The following is an 18,248-nucleotide window of genomic DNA, read 5'->3' as shown; positions in this document are numbered from 1 at the left end:
TAATTATGAATGAGGCTTTAGCTCTCCTCTGTGTCTGTGTGTTGCCAGACAACCAATGAGGCTGCAAAGCAAATCGCATTCACAGGCTGCAGATTTCAGGAAGAAGCATAGAGGTGACTTTTCCTTACCAAACAGGCACTCATTAATTTTGTGATTTAGGAAAGTAGCCTGAAACACCTTTTCTTTTGCAATAACCTCTACTATGTTTTCTCCTCCTTCCCGTGTCTTTTGGCTGACAGATAACCCTGCTCTGATGCCATTTCGGATGTCCCAGTGAGTACTCTTAGAGATGCCTATTCTCTCCGGAGGCAGTGACCAAGACTATAGTAATATTAGCTACACTTCTTGTAATTCCTTGAGCCACTTCTTTCCTGTCTCCGTTGAAACCCCTTCCGTCAAAGGGGTCCATTACCAAAGAGCCAGGAGGATTTACCACCCTGATCAAGTCTCTGCAGTCGATCTAAAGACAGAGATCATGATAAATGTTGGAGGCATCAAGTACCTGCTACCTTGGAGTACTTTAGATGAATTTCCCCTGACCAGACTGAGCAAACTTAAGTTTTGCAGCAGCTACGAAGAAATAATTCAGCTGTGTGACGATTATGATGAAGATACCCATGAGTTCTTCTTTGACAGGAACCCCAATGCTTTCGGGATGATTGTCAGCTTTCTAGCAGCAGGGAAGCTGATGCTCTTAAGAGACATGTGTGCCTTGTCTTTTCAGGAGGAGCTGAGATACTGGGGGATTGAAGAATCCAACCTGGAGAACTGCTGCTTTCGAAAACTATTTCAAAAACTGCAGGAGTTGGCTGAGGTACGCAAAGAAGAGGAGCTCCGGAGGAGCAAAGAAGCTACATGTGTCTTGGATGACAAAACCAAATTTGGACAGTTTATGAACAGGCTCAGAGATATGGTAGAAAATCCCCAGTCAGGACTCCCAGGCAAAGTCTTTGCTTGTCTCTCCATTCTCTTTGTGGCCACCACAGCTATAAGCCTTTGTGTTAGCACAATGCCAGACTTAAGAGCTGAAGAAGACAGGGTAAGTAAGTCCTTTTTAACTGGTCTTTAACAATTAAAAGACAATTGTCTGTCTTGCTAGGCATAAATCATTAAAAAGATAAAAAGGATACAGAAAAATCCATAGCCATGAGGTTCAAAACTGTTGCTAGTAATGAAATGGTCTATAACAGAAAATGCAAGAATGGCTTAAATTACTTCTATCAGTTTCAAAGTGATATTCAATTAAGAATAATGTGAACAAAATATTTTACTAATTGTCAGCTAAAATACAGGAAAGAGTTTCTGAAAAGAAATTATACTGCAGCTCTCTAATGCAGCATTGTTTTTCCTTCTTAAGAAGCAGTTGCTAGTGCAAGTTATATTAACTTGTTAGCACTGGGACTCTCAAACTCACGTTGTGGAGCCTTCTCTTCAACATGCTTTAGTCTCTAGTTATAAGCAATCTCTCGTTTGGTCACATCAGCTACAGAAATATTTTCCTCTGACATCTTTACTTTTAAAAATAGCCAAGTGTCTTCCCTTGTGATAACTAAGTCAAATCTTTAAAGAGGAAGAAATACTCATTTTTCTCACAGAATAATGTTACATACCAATAATGGCATAAAGATTAAAGGATGAGAGATACATGAACTATTTTTGCAGATACTGAACCTTAAAGCTGCATGTCCAAAAATCATACTTCCATGCTGACAGAATTCTGTGTTTGCCCACATATATATATGTACATGTTGTAGGAGTAATGCCAAATACTAGCTGAACCGCTAACTGCATTTAAACCCTTTTCAAGTAATCCACATTAATTCAGAGCAAATAAATCAAGCCTGTATCATACATGAAGGATCTTCTCTATAACATTGTTGTGAATATTTCAGCATTTTAAAGATTTGTTATTCTAATAACAAAACAGAGTAAAGTTACTACATCTTAAATAACTTTGGATTGTTACGTCCAAATTCATCAAATAACCTTGACTCATCTCTTTAACGAATCCTGCACTTCATTTGCAAACTGCCCTTCCAAAAGCGTTGAGGAAGTCCAGGTCAAATAAATTCCCTGCCCCAACCACTACTAAAAGATAAGATACTCCTCAGAGTATTGTATATTGATGAATAAAGCCATTTTAAAATTTATAGCACAGCATGGCGTGCATGATACAAAAATCTGTATATATTTTATTGCTCAAGCAGTGATTCAAAGCAGCACAGTCATGGTGAAGATATGTCATGATAATTGATGTCTTTGAATAAAACTAAGGACTGCACAGAAAGCTGAAATTTAAGATCATTCCCTGTTCCATTTAACCCCTTGACTATGAACTTACATTTGCATAGGAAGACTATCACCTTTCAGTAAGAAGTCTGGTGCTCTTGCAGCCTTCCACAGCTATTACTTTTGGCAGGAAAAACTGTAACACTGTTCCAATGCTTCTTCCAAGGAAGTGCTTTAAATATAGAACATCCTTCCTACAGCTAGATGTAAAAACATTACAAACTCTGCTCTAGCAAGTGCTTCCTACTAACTTTGAAGTAGCCCGATGCATTTTATCTTAATTTCCCAACCACTGCAGAAAAAACTTTTATAAATACTTTTCATGCAAAAGAACAAGCACATAATGTTTCAGAGCTCAGCTAGATGTAATATGTTGTGTGTTTTAAAAATAATTAACCGTATGTTAGAAAGAGAAGCATGCTGAGGGTTATAAGTATATCTGGTAGCTGCAGTGTAGCTGCTGTTCCTGGATTTCCTATAAAACACAGATGACATTACTACTTAGAGATTTGCATATATATCACTACTTTAAAACCAAGCAAACTGGATTGAAACAAGCTCAAAAGATGAAATGTTTAAAGTGTAGAGGAGAGGATGAAGGATGAACTTGAGCAAAGGACCACATTTGTCCAAATATTTGGAAACATTACATAATTTTCACTTATAGCACCGGTCTAATGCACTTTGCCATTGTGTCCCAGAAGAACAGAACAGAGTATTGAGAGTCCTATTATTTGAAAAACTTAAAATTACGCCAGAGAAAACATAGGGGAATATACGAGACAAAATACTTATGCCTTGTGGAAAAGCAAAGAATATGAACTACTAAATAGTACTTTCTCCATCCCTAGGGATGGAAAATTCCCTAAATTTCCATCCCTAAACTCCTGGCCTGCAACACCTAAGATTTTCTTACTGGGATCTCAAAAGAACATTTTGGCTAGAACTGGACAAATAACTCGGAGAACTTAATTCTCAACTTCTTGATTGTGGCTCAGTCATACCCAGGCAAATTGCAACTCTACATTGATTTGTAACTCAAAATTGTTCACTGGCTGACCTCTGAAAGTGATTCCAAGATGGGGCCACATTTACCAGCAGCCTGGGACAGGCATGCAGAATCTGACATTTTTGCTCTTTGGGCTGAACATAAAGATCATATGTTATCTGTTTGCTCAGTGACAGAAAACAGTTAAATACTTTCAGTAAAGTTTCTGAACAACCTGTAATTCCACACCTGAATTCAAAGATGCCCTATCCTGAGGTTTATTCATTTCTGAGTTAAAGCTTGGCAAAACCTCTATGCATAAATGTGCTTACAAGTACTGCAAGGATCCATTTTCCAATGTCACTAACAGTGGAAATTTAATTTATCCATTCTGAAATACAAATAAAAAAGGCTTTACCTCTGCTGCATATGTACCACTCTAGGGTCCTTTTTCTCATCATCACAGACACGTTAAGAAGGTGAGAACTGGCTGGACTCCAGCTCAAGGAGGAGGATCAGAGTCAAAAAAAAAAGGAAAAATAATACAAGGTGACTTCCACCTCACTCAGAGGCTTGGCTGATCCCACCCTGCAGGCACATGAAATCACAGTTGCTAAACCAGGTCTGCTTAGAAGGGAGACTAGCTGCCTGGGCAGCAGAAGAGCAAACCGGAGTCCACACCATCCGAGGGAAAGTGAAAACTCCGGTCTCCGGGAGAGGGATGGCAAGGAGCCAAGGCAAGAGCATCCACATCAGGGAAGCCCAGTCACCCTGGCAACCAGAGGGGAGGGAAGGAGCCATCTCTATGGGCAGCAGAAAAGGGAGGGGAGGGTTAGCTTAAAGGTAGGAATACAGACAAAAGTAAAATAAGGAATGAGTTATTATAATTGATACCATGCACACACTCTAGAATATGTCAAATGACATTTAGGAACCTCCTCATTAGAGAGATGAAAGAAAAACACAGATAGATGGGCAAACAATTCTGTAACTATATAAAGCACCTGCCATGCATCCCAACCCAGAGGGAGCAGCCCCAGGTGAAGGAGGCCAAAAGTTCAGAAAAACTCCAGAGCAGTAAATGTATAGCTCGAGTGATCTCAAGTTTAAGTCTTATCAAGTTTAAGGATTTATCATACATGATGCTAAGGAAAGAGGACTCATTAGTAACTAATTATGTTATTTGGGCATAAAACAACTGAAGTGTCACATTCTCCAATGGCAATACATCCTTATCTAGGATATTTGCATCTCTTCTTTACGGATACCAAACTGTCTTCAGTAAGAAAGCAAATATAGTATCACCAAAATGTAGTAATCAAGGCATGTGCATATGTAGAGATTAAAAAAAAGGCATATTTGGAGGTGACGAACTCTGTTTATTATTGATCTGAACAGGTAGCCTGAGAGAACTACAAATCTGAATCAAAGACCACACATATAGGATAAGAAAGCTGAAGCAACAAAGTCTACCCAGTATTTCTCTCAAATATTTCCCTCAAAAAAAAATAAAATTAAGATCATCCCACTAGAGACAAGGCAAAAGTCCCATCAAAGTCCCCTGAAAGTCCCAGTCCCACATAAGAGTTACAATCAGGATCCAAGAGGTGTAACTGAAACAGTCACTACTCAGCACATCTAACCCAAAGGTAAAAACATCATTATACCAGAGAACTACGGAATAAAACCACGGCAGAAGAGCTTGGACAGCGAGGCTGCTTTGAAGCACTCTTGGGATTTTCTTTAGGAAGAGGTATTTCTTTTAATGAGTCCCTAAAATTGGCATCCTCTGGAGAAATGACTCAGCAGAAAGGATACAGCAAGGTCTTTGCTTCAGGAAGGCAAGCAAATTAAGGTCAGGGGAAAAAGAAGAAAAAGAAACCCTAGACATTTCCATTCCTTGTCCCTCAGCACCAGTAACAACCAAATCCTTTTCTCCCCATGTAGACGGCTCCCGACAAACCACATGTAAGTGTGGTTTAAGAGAGAAGAAAATGTCTATTCTCTGTTCTCCCTCTCTTCTCCAGTGACCAGTGAGTGGGCAGACCGTGTTATTACTAATTTTTGTATTTGCTCTTAACTGACCTTGAGAAGCTTGTAATTGCTTTACGTATCGTATATAACCTAATGAAACATAACCGGCGTAACCAGTATTGTCAGATCTAATGATTTTATCTTGAAACTTAGAATATTCTTTTTTAGTAAAGCTCCCATTCCTGGGTCATTTGAGTATGTGAAAATCTAATTCCTTTTAAAAGAGTAAATTTTTAGTCTCTGTTGCACTGAGAATCCAGAAAACATGAACAGAGGAAAAGAACCCAGTACCTAATATATAGAACAATTTTTAAATGATTTTTTCATTCTACACCATTATTCCGGAGGCCCTGACTTAGTTTTTCCATATTTGATGTTGCTAATGTTGCCTGTATGATAGTAAAACCAGCCTATTTGGCTTGTATACTAGAGGAAACTGCCGAGAAACATATTTTCTTTAAAAGTGGGGTAATTTTTCATTATAGGGGAAAGAACAATGTATTGGTCTTACTGTGAAGAGAAAGAAAATCAAACAGGGTATTTGTTTCATCAGGGTTACCATTGCCATAGCTAAATGCGTTAATTATAAGAATTCACATTGACTTGTATCTAGCCAGTTCAGTATGTGAAGTTATGCTTGCAAGAGATATATCCTCAGTATTCAAGCTATTAAATCCATTACAAAGACATTCGAACATAAAGCTCCAACCCTGCCCATAACCTGCAGATATCATTAAGTATCTCTAGTGCACTTATTAAAGGGAAACCCGAAGAACTTGGGAGTGACTGGAGAAGATAATAATCCATGTGGAGAGTGTCAGTGAGAGGAGTGTAAACCTAGTTCTGCAGCTCATGTAGTGCAAAGATAAGACTCTTCATCAAAGTGTAATTTGGCCGACTGTGAGAAGCAATCCCCTTTGGTAAATTGGATATGACAGTCAGATTTTGACAGGTATGCTGGCTACTATTTTTATAGCTTTTACACAAGGGGGACTAAATATTGATCAATAAAGAATTTTCTAGCTGATTAGCCAGGGCAAAGCGATTCCTGCTGAAAAATACCTTTTTCAATGACTAGTTCAGAGTACTACTGATGAAGTGGGGCACTATGCAGAATCTACCTGAAAAGCATGGGTATTTCACAGTAACTTGGTGTTCAAACTCACCTTCTAACACAAGCATACATCACACAAAGCATGGTCCAGAATGACATGCTCTATTGCAAAGAGATTAATGAAATTCTGACTTCCAGAAACACTTGTAATGCTCATTTAAAAGTGTAAGGCGTATGTGTACATGCCTATCTATAAATATATTGGTATATACTTATGACTTGAAATTACTTGGAACAAAATAAAGCTGGATGTGCTTCAGTTTTATTGCATCTGCTCTGTACATTTTTCTGGGTTCTTACAGAACACTCACTCTCCTAAATTATCTAGTCATCTAGTACAATTCTGATTTCTTCTAACCATTTTGATCAGCAATGAAAGTATTGCAGCATTTTAATAGGAAAATGTGCTTCACTGAAGCACCAAAAAACTCCCAGTCTACTAGGTGTACTCGGCACAGTAGAATCCAGCTAACTTCTTTGCTTTGTAGATTGAATTAGTTAAATTAATAACAACTGAAGAAAGATATAAGAAATAAGAAGCCATGAAACAACAGAAATCAGAATATTCAAGCCTGGGACTTTGATACGTATAAAAATTACTGCTTTATGGGATCTGCCTTTTTTTGAGGTTTGCATATCTGTTCAGAAACGTCAAAAGCTTTGACCTTGAAATTGCACCATTATGTTAAGACTGATTTCAGAATTCCACATTATTAGTAACTGTTTTCCAAGCATCTGCAAACAGAATTGTATATTTCAGCATTAAATCTAATATGTACAGCACTGATGAAGTTCACCTTACTGAAGAGCCCTGCCCTACATAACCGAAGAGGTGCACCAGTGGGGGGTGAACATGTGTCTCAGCTTACCCTCGCTGCCACAGAAAACAATTTTCTTTAGAAAGTCTGGACACTCCGCTTCACTGAGTAAATGGATTCTGCATGGTTTTCAAAAGCTGGCTCTGCCAGTAGAAGGTCCAATGTTCAGAAAGCACAATTAGACATTATTAGTTTGCCTTGTGTTCATCCAGTTTTGGCTGTATCCCAGCAGCACTAAGTCTCCTGGCTTTGCACGCTATCCTGGGGGTACAGCCAGCTGTTCCAGCTGCTCTGCAACAGGCAGGCAATCAACTGCTATGCAATGTGCCAGCACATGTGTTCCTCGCTGGGAATCATGCTTTCTTTTCCCTTTTGCTGCTTTCAAGTTTGTAATATTTGCAACAGGAAAAAATCCTGTTCACTTTCCTCACTTGACTCATCTCAAGGGATTCAGCACAGATGATTACTTAATAAATGCCTTCTCTAGGAAGATGGGTACTTCCTCCAAGGGAGGCACTCTATCTTTGGAAGACGCTCTTTGAAATCAATTCATCCTCCAAGTTTGTAGCAATAATGCAACAAGTATTAAAAATAAACAACCACCCAAATTTGTATGTGTTTCAGAAATTCCTCTTTGAATATGATGGAAATCTTTGAGGACTCTTCAGTCTACTGCTGCAGTCAAATTCACAATCTGGTATTTTAATTCTGAGCAAATCTAATTGCTAATTTTATTGCAGCATCAGGGCTACGAACTGCATATGTTGTGTTTATTCCCACAGTGTCAGCACCTCCTGTTAGCACTAGCATTTTCCCTTATAAGAGATTCAACCATATTTGGGACCCCGCTGTATACCCTGTACTACCCAGGTACAATAAAAAATAGTCTCTGCTACAAAGAACTTACAATGCAGTAAGGAAAGAAGCAGAGAAGAAACAGTAACAGAGCAAATGATTTGACCAGCAGCAAAACTGGAAACTGAAGGTCATCCTCCTAAGTCCCACATAAATACCTTGTCTTTTTGACTACATTGTTCTTCACAGTTACAAAATCAAGTCTGTTAAATTTCTTACTAGAAAAACAAGAAAAAGATAATACTTCCACATCTTTCTCCTAACACAAACACTCTGGGTCACCAATTGGTTTAAATCAAATTCAGATTCTTCAGACTGATTCTCATGGTGTTTGCAGAATAAGGACCCAAGCTTAAAAGTTAATTGAAATATTTTATTTTAGTTACACTTTTGCCCCAGAGGAGATAATTATGCATTGGATACAGAGATAATAATTTTCTTCTATGTTCTTTCTAATGTCCACATTAATATAATCCCAATATTAGTTTAGTTTCCTCAAACGTACTAGTGGTAGTAATTGTTTTCATAAGTCCAGGCTTCTTTCCCATAGAGCAAAGTGAGTGGGAAATCATTCTGTGATCAGAATACGCAGCACTCCTTTAACAAGCTCATCATTCTGTAAATCAGGTTACAGTCTCTCTCTCAGCAGGCTGTAAACCTTTTGATTTTATTGCAACAGTCTGTAACCATAAATCCAAGTACTGAAGTGATCCATAACACAGGGTTTTCAAGTTCTCCCTAACCATCATTTGATTCAGCAGAGCATGGTTTAATTATTCAAATAATAGCGGCAATGCGGTTGCAGTGATTCAGCAGTACCTGCAGCACTGCAGCTGGATCCCACAGCTCCAGGTAAGCAGGGAACACAGATTGGCACAGCACTTACACTACCAGAATCATCATTTTACAGCCAAAAGGGATTTCTCCCCTGCATCTGTTCATTCTCTGCTGTGGACTGGGATAAAAAAAGCCAGGAGCCAGTTAGGTATCTCGGTTCCCTACACTGAGGTCTTGATCTGCCTCTGCTCCTCCCTAACCTCTCTCTAGACTTGTAGCCTTACCCTGTAGACCCACTGCCTTGGATTTGTGGACAGGCAAAAGCAAGAACCGAAGCTTGTTTTTTCACTATTACATTAGCTCGTATTTTTTTTTCCCAGAGGGAACTGCCTGGGGAGAAGCTGTAGACAAGGATGCAGTGCCCATGTATAATCTTGAGAGAAGTGCAAAAGGCTGGAAAACAGCACCCTGCCCAGGAAATGTCAACCTTGGGCTTAGAGAGGAAAATTCCTGCGAGTTTTTCTTCTAAATCCTCCACATAGGGGGCTGAATGTTTTTTCTGAGTGGGCCAAAAGGCCAGACTGCAAGAAGAGCAGTCTTGCTGAGATAAGCCTCTCTACTAAGTGTTGGATAGCACAAGCAGGCAGAAGGCAGGTCGATAGCCACAATACAGACTGATGCCATCTGCTACCGTTTCAGTGGACACTGGCCTCCATCCACAAAACAGTGTGTGGATCAGAGGGAAGGATCTGAGCAGTAACTGGCTGTATTTGAACATGCCAAATAAAACCTGGACCTGCCAGGGTAAGTTTAGCAGACGTGAATTGTGACCTTGCACCAGCCACGCTGCCAGACGCGTTTCTGGTGTGAAAGATGATGTTCTGGCAGCCTATCCTTCGACTGCAGAGTACTAAGCGGGTCCAGGTCCTATGTTTAAGGAAACTCTCCTTTAGGACTCCAATAGGAGTCTGAATCAAGAAGAGTCAAGCATATTGCTTTACGAGTTTCTTCCCTGCTTTGTTTTGAGACTGTTTGTTTAGTATGGGTGACTGAACACCAAAACAGCCTTTACTTGGAAGCAATCACTACTGCATCTATTGTGGATCGAGCTGGAAAGAGATTTCAGATCCTTTCTGTCCATCGCTCATTTGTTTTATGATGATGAGCCAGCTGGTTTCCATAAATGTACCCTGGGAATAACAGTGTTTGCCTACAGTGGTTCAGTCATGACTTCTAGCTGGGTTCAAGGACTTTCATCAACGCGGCTTCATAAATAATACCACTTGCTTTTCTCATAAATATGCTGTATAAGCAACACAGTAATTCCAATCCTATCCCAATGCAGCTACAGCACTGCACTTCCAATATAATGGGAATAACAGGATTTTCCCCCCTTTTTTCCTAAGCTTAAGAGAAACTTTGCATGCTTCCCTCTGATGTTTTCAGATAGTTTCAGTTCCCTTTTTCACATTCCAGAATTTACCTACAAAGGATTTGTTTGTGTTTTTGTTTTCTGGGGTTTTTTTAAGTATCAGTAACAAAACATGAAGAGTCCATGGCCACAATATAGAGTAGGTGGGGATATAACACCCCTTTTCAGAAAAGTGCCAAACTTCACTAGCCTGCTGCCAAGTAGTCAGCCACTACCTTACCATCGAAATTGTGCCACTGATTTCCACGGTGCTCTGCAGAGGATCAGAAAGAACAGATCTGTTCCAGTTGATACTGGTGAGGTGACCAGAGGTAAAACCTGAAACCCTTTCTATCAATGTGCAACACCGCCTTCGGCTGCTAACAGGCCAGACAGACTCAGGCTCCAATGTTCAGAATCCTCAAACAGTTTTATAAGAGGAGCATACCGAAGTTTGCAAAATACAGATTATCACTCTGTTTTGTCTTTGCTTCAGCATTTATGGACAAACACCTTACAAAGGACTAAAGGGTAAATATCCACTGCAAAAAGTATTGGGGTAAAACTTTAGCAGTAGGAAATTAATTGCCAGATCAGGTAATGATTCAGAACAAGTTTTCCAGAGCATATTTTAATTATAAAGTGTCTTACAGTGCAACCAGGTGGGACACAAATGGTCAGAACAGAGCAGAACCTGAAGGCATAAGAATAGTTCCCTGGTGTTCTCATCCAGTTGTCTATAAATAATACATTTTTTCCTTGTCTAGAAAACGTAACAAAGTGAGTTGCATCTGAAAACCAAGGTGGATAAACAAGATAGATATTCCGCAGGGGAAATTCTGATTCAGTCTCCCTGGGCATTGCTACAGTTATTGATGCATGTAAAGATATTATTTTCACTAGATGAGATTTATATCTCTTGTAAGATAGGTTAGTGCAGCATAACTCTGAGATCTGATTTTGTTTATTATCCTAGATGTCATTACACTTTAACTAATGTTTCCTGTTAAACTAAGAGGGCACTTGGCCAGGAAATTTATCTTATTTATCTTGTGAGTGGCACATATCTCAAGTTCAGTTAGCTTGAATTCACAGTTAGTGAATAAAGTTCTTTTCTATAAACTCACCTGTGCAATTGAGGTCTGAGATTTAGCTGCCACACAGTACCCTGGCCAGTCCTGGCCTCGGAAGTGCTGAATTCCTGAATCTCATGTCCTTTCAAAAAATGGTACCCCAAGAAAGCTGCAGCAACACTTACCAGAGTCACACAATTTCTCACTACCAGAATTATTACATTCGAAGCATTGTCCCTACCTAGATCCAACCTGATTAAACTTGTTTAAAGAGTGTACAATAAAAAAGCAAAATTTATTGAATTCATGATCATAAACTGGATAAAAATTCGACTATACCCACACTACACCCACACTTTAAAACTGCAGTCTTAATCCCTTCCACCTCAAAAAGGAAAAGGGCCAGAGAAAGGCAACAAGGATGGAACAACTTCACACAAGGACTAAGGCAGGCAGAATTCCTTAGGATGGGAACAAGCTGCGACAGTGGCTGCAACAGAGGTCTACAAAATTGCAAATGGCAGGAAATGAGTAAATGTCAATCAAGTAGCCAGCGTCCCTTCCAGTGTCAGAGCTTAGGGGTGTCAGATGAAACTAACGGGAACCTTGCTCAAAGCAAAGCGGTGAGTCTCTGTGCAATAGGCAGCAGACAAAAGAATGGCCAAACTTTATAGAAAAGCAATTCAGTTTGCTTAGACGAACACCACCTTCAGCTCAGGAAGCTCTGGAGTGGAAAATCGAAGCCGGGAGATTTGCCTCTGGCATCTGTTTTCTCAGGCTGTTGGAACAGGGCACTGGGCTAACTGGACTCAGTACTGCCGTTCTTGTATTTTATTATGAGCCTATTTTTTCACATCTAAAGAGAAGTTAATAGAAGTATCCTAAAACAAGCAATTTTACTGTAACACTATCAACATTCCAATGCATAAAAGAACCCAGAAAATGAGCCATTGCCTTATACAGTGGAAGGCAATAATGAAAAGGAAGCACGAATTGCTTATTATCTCTGGTGCTACAGAAGTTTGAAACAGCCACTTTGCTTCTTTGAGGTGGTTTATAAATTTAAGAAATCACTCAATATTTCAGGCATCAGGCTCAGTATATATCTTTTTACATACAAAATATTGTTTCCTTCATTGCTGAGCCAAATGCTCTTTTCACACATAAGATCAATACCAGGCACTCATTTTATCACATTTATAGCATATGTTGTAGAATTTCAGCTAGAGACAAGTTCCATAAATCCTGATAAATTCTTGCATTGTTCAAAAGTAAATCTGAAGGACGAATACAATATAAAGAGTTAGATACTCACTCACCACTGGATTTGTGATAACTTTTCTCCCATCAGAGTCGATGCTAGCTTGAGTACTGATTGACGCTATGGTAATGTAAAACACGTCAGAGGGTTTTGTTGAAAAAGCCCACCCAAAATATGTTGTGGTCAGTTATAAATAAAATCTCATCTTCCCCTCATGTTCACAGTCAACACCATACTGGCTTGGAGCTTTTATAGGTTCTACTACACCACGGTACTTTGGATGCAAAAATGCAGTCAGGAGGAGAAAGAAGTCAGTTACAAATTTGACTCAAAGATCTGAAAATAAAAGCTCAGAATTCTGCTCTAGTGAATGGTGAGGTCAAGAGAGGGAGTTGTTCGTTGTGTTTTGCGTTGGCAGGCACTGATCACTAGAATTTCCCAAATGTGTTTGCTTTGTTCAGAAAGAGGAAATATATAGAAGCCGTTGTGGCACAGAAAGTCCTTTATTGGCCATTTATGCAAAAACCCTTTCATGGATGAGAGTATTTGGCCCATAATTTGACAGTTTACTGACAGTAACTAACATCTGATGGGAATTTGGTGACAACAGCAAATTTGAAATACACCACATAGAGGCATCCATATTCTGGTAAGAACACAGTATTTGAAGTCAGTGTGTTATTCTGCCTGCTCTTTGGACAACAGTTGTAAGTGGAACATAAAGCACTCTGAGGTCTAAAAATCATCAAAAACACTGGGAGAAACAGAAATTGGCTTCCGTACTTAATATTTCCTTTTTTTCCCTCTTATTCCAATATTCACTGCTTTTGAACAGGATGTTCAAAAGGATCAAGAATCGTCAAACAGACTGACATTAGAGAGGGATAGTCTATATAAACCATATCACATCTATTACATAATATACACAAATATTCCTAATGCAAAAAACATTCACAAACAAACTCATTAAATGAAATCTATCTCTCAACGTGAAATCAATGAGCATGTTCTCTTTAAAACCCATAGAGCCAGGGTCTTACACTCTCTTTCCAGACACTGGTGGCAGATAAATAAAGACAGGCAGAGGAAGAGGCTTGGAAGTTTCTAGCAGATGTTGTATATGGATTGACTAAATCATGGTACGTCTATACTATGTAATGGAGTGAAATGGCCCTGCTGCGAGATGGTAGCCCAGCTACATTATTTCTAGGGCTTGAGTTAGTCACCTCCATACAGAACTACTGTGCTGCATGGATAAATCAGTTCCCTCGGAGAGACACAGGGTGGGTTTTGCTGCATGCCTTCACGTAGTGTAGGTACGTCCGAAGCAAACACATCCTTCTTTTTCTGTCTCTTCCAAAAAAAATGAAGCACAGAATTCGCTGCATTAGTCAGTGTCAGAGACTGTGATATTGTCACTCTTTTTTGTTTGCTGCAGCAGAAAAAGGGACTGTGGTTTGAATCATATGCAAACATTTCTGAAATGTCTTTGCAAAGTACATAAAAAAGACAAAGTGTGCTAACAGGGGAGAACTCACCACTCTTTACATCCACAACTCTGCACAAAGGAGAAATAAAATGCACAGTAACATTCCTGAAAAGTTTGATTTTGAAGGATGCTTTTCTGAAAAATGAAATATGCACTTAGGAAGCTGACTGCACAAATTGCTTTCTCTAAATATATATAACTTTCCATGGGGAATACTGAGGCAACCGAGGATGGAGAGAAGAAAAAAATCTCCCAACCAGTCCTTACAATGCTACACCTTGAAATCTCACATTCAATTCAAAAGACACCCTAGATCTTAATGGTTAAAACTTCCAGCAAACAAAATTTCTTTTCTTGCATTTTCCAAGAAAGGAATAGTGAAAGCTACATGATGATCTGAGAGCAATGTCACCTTTAAATGTATAAAGGTAAATAAGTAACATAGGTACTGGAAATTCAGCCCAGTTAACAAAAAATAAAATAAATCTTGATGGAAACAATTAATAATTCACAGGCCACATCACTAGAGTGACCACAGGCAGGTCTGTGCAGAGTCCAGGCTGCAGTGTACAAATAATTTACAACTCAGAAAAAGTGAACGCTGCATAACACAACTGCTGATTGCAAGCAATCTCATCAAACCAAGTCAGCAGCTCTGCAAACATCAATGCACTCTAGGCACTGCCATGGCAATGACTTCAAATGGGGCTATAACCTGATCCTGTACGCGTAACTCTAGCAGGGCCAAGTCTTCATTACCTTTTGTAATGTTTACTTTAAGAGATAAATTATGATCTTGATAGTCTACTGTGCAGAAAGAGGAAAAATCGTCAAACAGTGCTACAGAGCTAAATGGTTCTGAGGGTTACACAGGGTAAAACATATACATACGGGATATGTTACCATTTTACCTGGGGAACCTCAGATAGCCAATGATATAAACACTGTCTGAACAAAAAGACTTGTTACTCCCAAGAATAGCAGTAATTCTACCACAAGGGACACTGAAAAACCAACATCGCATTGCAATGCAGAAGGCAACTGAACATTGGTAGTAAATTTAATTAGTAGTAAGGGTATGTGTTTCCCATGGTGTTTTTAATCAATATCGCTTGTGAAATCTCGCTGAGAATGGAGAACACTGTACAATGAATTGTTCCTCTAAATTGCTTGATTTCAGAGACAGGCTACCAGGAAAGATGCATATAGCAACCTTGACTTCATTCTACAGAGGTTACAAAAAAGCCTTTCATGAAGCAAGGGTCTGCAGTTACTCCTGAATAACACATGGCCACTCTGCTCTCCCAAAAGGAGGTTCTTTCTCTGCACAGATCCTTCTTCGTCATCCCTAGTTCTGCTTGATCTTCTGCAGTTGTGAACATCTCAGAGATGCAAGTCCCTGTTCAGCAAGAATACAAGGAGAAGACTCTTTAACCTTGCTAAGCCTTCACGTACCAAAGTAGTAGCTGGAAAGAACTATTTACTAAATATTAATTTTCAAGCAGCTTAAAAATCTAGAATGAAATTACTGCCTTCTACATTTGGGTTTTCTGGAGCATGTGGTGACAACCCATATTCTGAGTCCAGCCTGGAATTTCAAAGGGTTGTGATACTAGTCAATCCCTTCCTCTGGTTCCCAGTTATAGCTGAGATTCTCATCTTCACCAAAAATTCAAACCCCATACACTTCACATGCCAGTGTTTTGATAATGTGCTCAGCAAAGAAAAGCACACAAGGCTGCTTCAAAGTCAGCCAAAGTCCATGAAAGACTCCAGTTCACTTGAACTGGTTTTCATTAGAACTGTAATCCAAACATTTGCACCAATGCAAGAACTTAATGTAAATAGCAGTGTGCCACTATGAAAATATCATACAAGTACCTGTTGGGTGGAATTCTTCAATGAACTTATTCACAATGCTTAAAAGCAAAAACCCAGCATTAGTTCAAACACAAGACCATGTTTCTTAAGAATACATTAATTCTCTGTACAGAAATGTACAGGAATGTATTTATCAGTAGGATAGATATGGTGTGTAAGAAAGCAGTGACAACAGTATTTAAAAACAATGTGTTCCTTTCAGGGGTAGATGTCCAGCTGCTAAGCAGTACATGCTGCTTTCGCTTATCTTCTGTAAGGCAAAAAATGATGGCAGGACCTGATTTGTTTTCTGCCGGTTGGCATACAGTAAGCAGACACTGTGCATATGAAGGAGGCGGTATGTACACCTCAGTCCCTGTAACCAATGTGTCCATCCATTAGCTCGCTCTTTGGATGGATGTAACCTAGTGGCTGCCCTTCACTAAAGGACAAAGCTCAATGTAGTCTCTTACTTACCCACATAATCACGAGTTAATTTACATTTGCCTCTTTGTTTCACTGGAATAGGCCAAAAGAAGTTCAATTTTTAAGCTCAGCTCAGGAAAATAAAAAATGTGAATCCAATGTAGTTCAACTAAAGCAATTCTTTTGATAACAAAACCGAGAAAACACTGCTTATAGCATGTGGCCTCAATACTGGGAGAGGATTCTTCAAGGCAAGTTTCACCTACTGGATGGATAGTTATTTTCCTCTAGATTAAAACATGTGCATGTACAGAAAGAAACTTGATTTATATGCCATAGCTCAGCCACGGATCCAGATGACTTAATGAATATCTCTGAACCACTTTTAATTGCACCAGAGTACACAGCACTTGTGAAAGCACCATGCATTGAACAGCACCAGAAGTTTACAGAGACATTCAAACATTAATCTTTCTTTTGAAGAGAAAGTGACTTTTGTACAGGCTTATAAACCAGTCAAGTTTAAATTAATTTCTGTTTGAGAGCAGAAAGTGGGACTTATTTGGGACTTACAGGCTGCATGCCAAGACTTTATACAGAGATGAATTTCATTCATTTAGATTGGAAGAAGCAGTATAATAAAAATAAGCAGGTAGATATATCTGTTGATTCAGATATTTCACGTGCTCATTATCGTCTATACACCATTGAAAGATGGCTGCCATACAGCTACCGGCTAGCTGGGATTTGTTCATTTCTGATACCAGTGACTCAAGCAGATACATATTGCTTTTTCCTTAGTGTTTTTGGATGCTGGTTCACAGACTGTTCTTTTATTTAATTCTCTTTTTGTTTTGTGTCAGGGTGAGTGTTCCCAGAAGTGCTATTACATCTTCGTCATAGAGACCATCTGTGTGGCTTGGTTTTCCCTGGAGTTCTGCCTCCGATTCATTCAGGCAAGGAGCAAGTGTCAGTTCTTCAAAGGACCCCTAAATATCATTGACTTCTTGGCTATTTCACCCTATTACATTTCCCTTATCTTCTCCGAGGATGACTCAAATGAGGACGATGACAGGCCAAGCAGCAACACATATTTGGAGAAGGTTGGTTTGGTGCTACGGGTTTTACGTGCCTTGAGGATCTTGTATGTAATGCGCCTTGCCCGACACTCCTTGGGCTTGCAGACTTTGGGCCTCACAGTTCGGAGATGCACACGGGAATTTGGCCTGCTTTTACTCTTCTTATGCGTGGCTGTCACTCTGTTTTCTCCTTTGGTCTATCTCGCTGAGAATGAATCTGGGAAGGTGCTTGAATTTACAAGCATACCCGCTTCTTACTGGTGGGCTATCATTTCAATGACCACTGTGGGGTATGGAGATATGGTACCACGGAGCGTCCCAGGCCAGATGGTGGCTCTGAGCAGCATCCTCAGTGGCATTCTCATCATGTCTTTTCCTGCAACATCAATATTCCACACTTTCTCCCATTCCTACTCAGAGTTGAGAAAGGAACATGAACGATTGCAGTCTCGGCTAAACAGGGTAAAAAATGCCAACCACTCTGGTGAAAGTGACACCTTCAACGAGACAGACAGCTTGATCCTGGAGGATCAAGCATCACCAATCAAATACATTTACACAGGGAACTAAGCCTGGTTGTAAAACGTTCCCACGAACAGGAATAGAAATATACACATATGTATGTCAACATAATACACAAAGCAAAGCAACAACATAGGATACGATGCTATTTTTCTCTGCCAGCATAGGTCTAATAAGCAGTGAAGCCAACGCAGCTAGCTCCAACGCATCATTATGGAGCTGGAGATTTTGAGAATGTCAAAAGTCAGAGTT

The 18,248-nt window shown here is 39.5% G+C and overlaps 1 protein-coding gene across 1 annotated transcript; it reads left to right on the top strand.

The window, feature by feature from the left end:
- Positions 1-289: 289 nt before the first annotated feature.
- Positions 290-18,044, top strand: KCNG4 (potassium voltage-gated channel modifier subfamily G member 4). The gene is made up of 2 exons (XM_009812545.2): positions 290-1,039; positions 17,259-18,044. The coding sequence occupies exons 1-2, from the start codon at positions 290-292 to the stop codon at positions 18,042-18,044; spliced, it is 1,536 nt and encodes a 511-aa protein (XP_009810847.1).
- The last annotated feature ends 204 nt before the right edge of the window (positions 18,045-18,248 follow it).

The sequence above is a fragment of the Gavia stellata genome, chromosome 15 (genome assembly GCF_030936135.1).
Source record: "Gavia stellata isolate bGavSte3 chromosome 15, bGavSte3.hap2, whole genome shotgun sequence".
Classification (NCBI taxonomy): Eukaryota; Metazoa; Chordata; class Aves; order Gaviiformes; family Gaviidae; genus Gavia; species Gavia stellata.
This window is presented reverse-complemented; position numbering and strand designations above follow the sequence as displayed.

Coding starts and splice junctions, on each gene's coding strand:
- KCNG4 (XM_009812545.2), top strand. CDS start 290: ATGCCTATTCTCTCCGGAGGCAGTGACCAAGACTATAGTAATATTAGC. Junction 1,040..17,258: donor TAAGAGCTGAAGAAGACAGG/GTAAGTAAGTCC, acceptor GTTTTGTGTCAG/GGTGAGTGTTCCCAGAAGTG.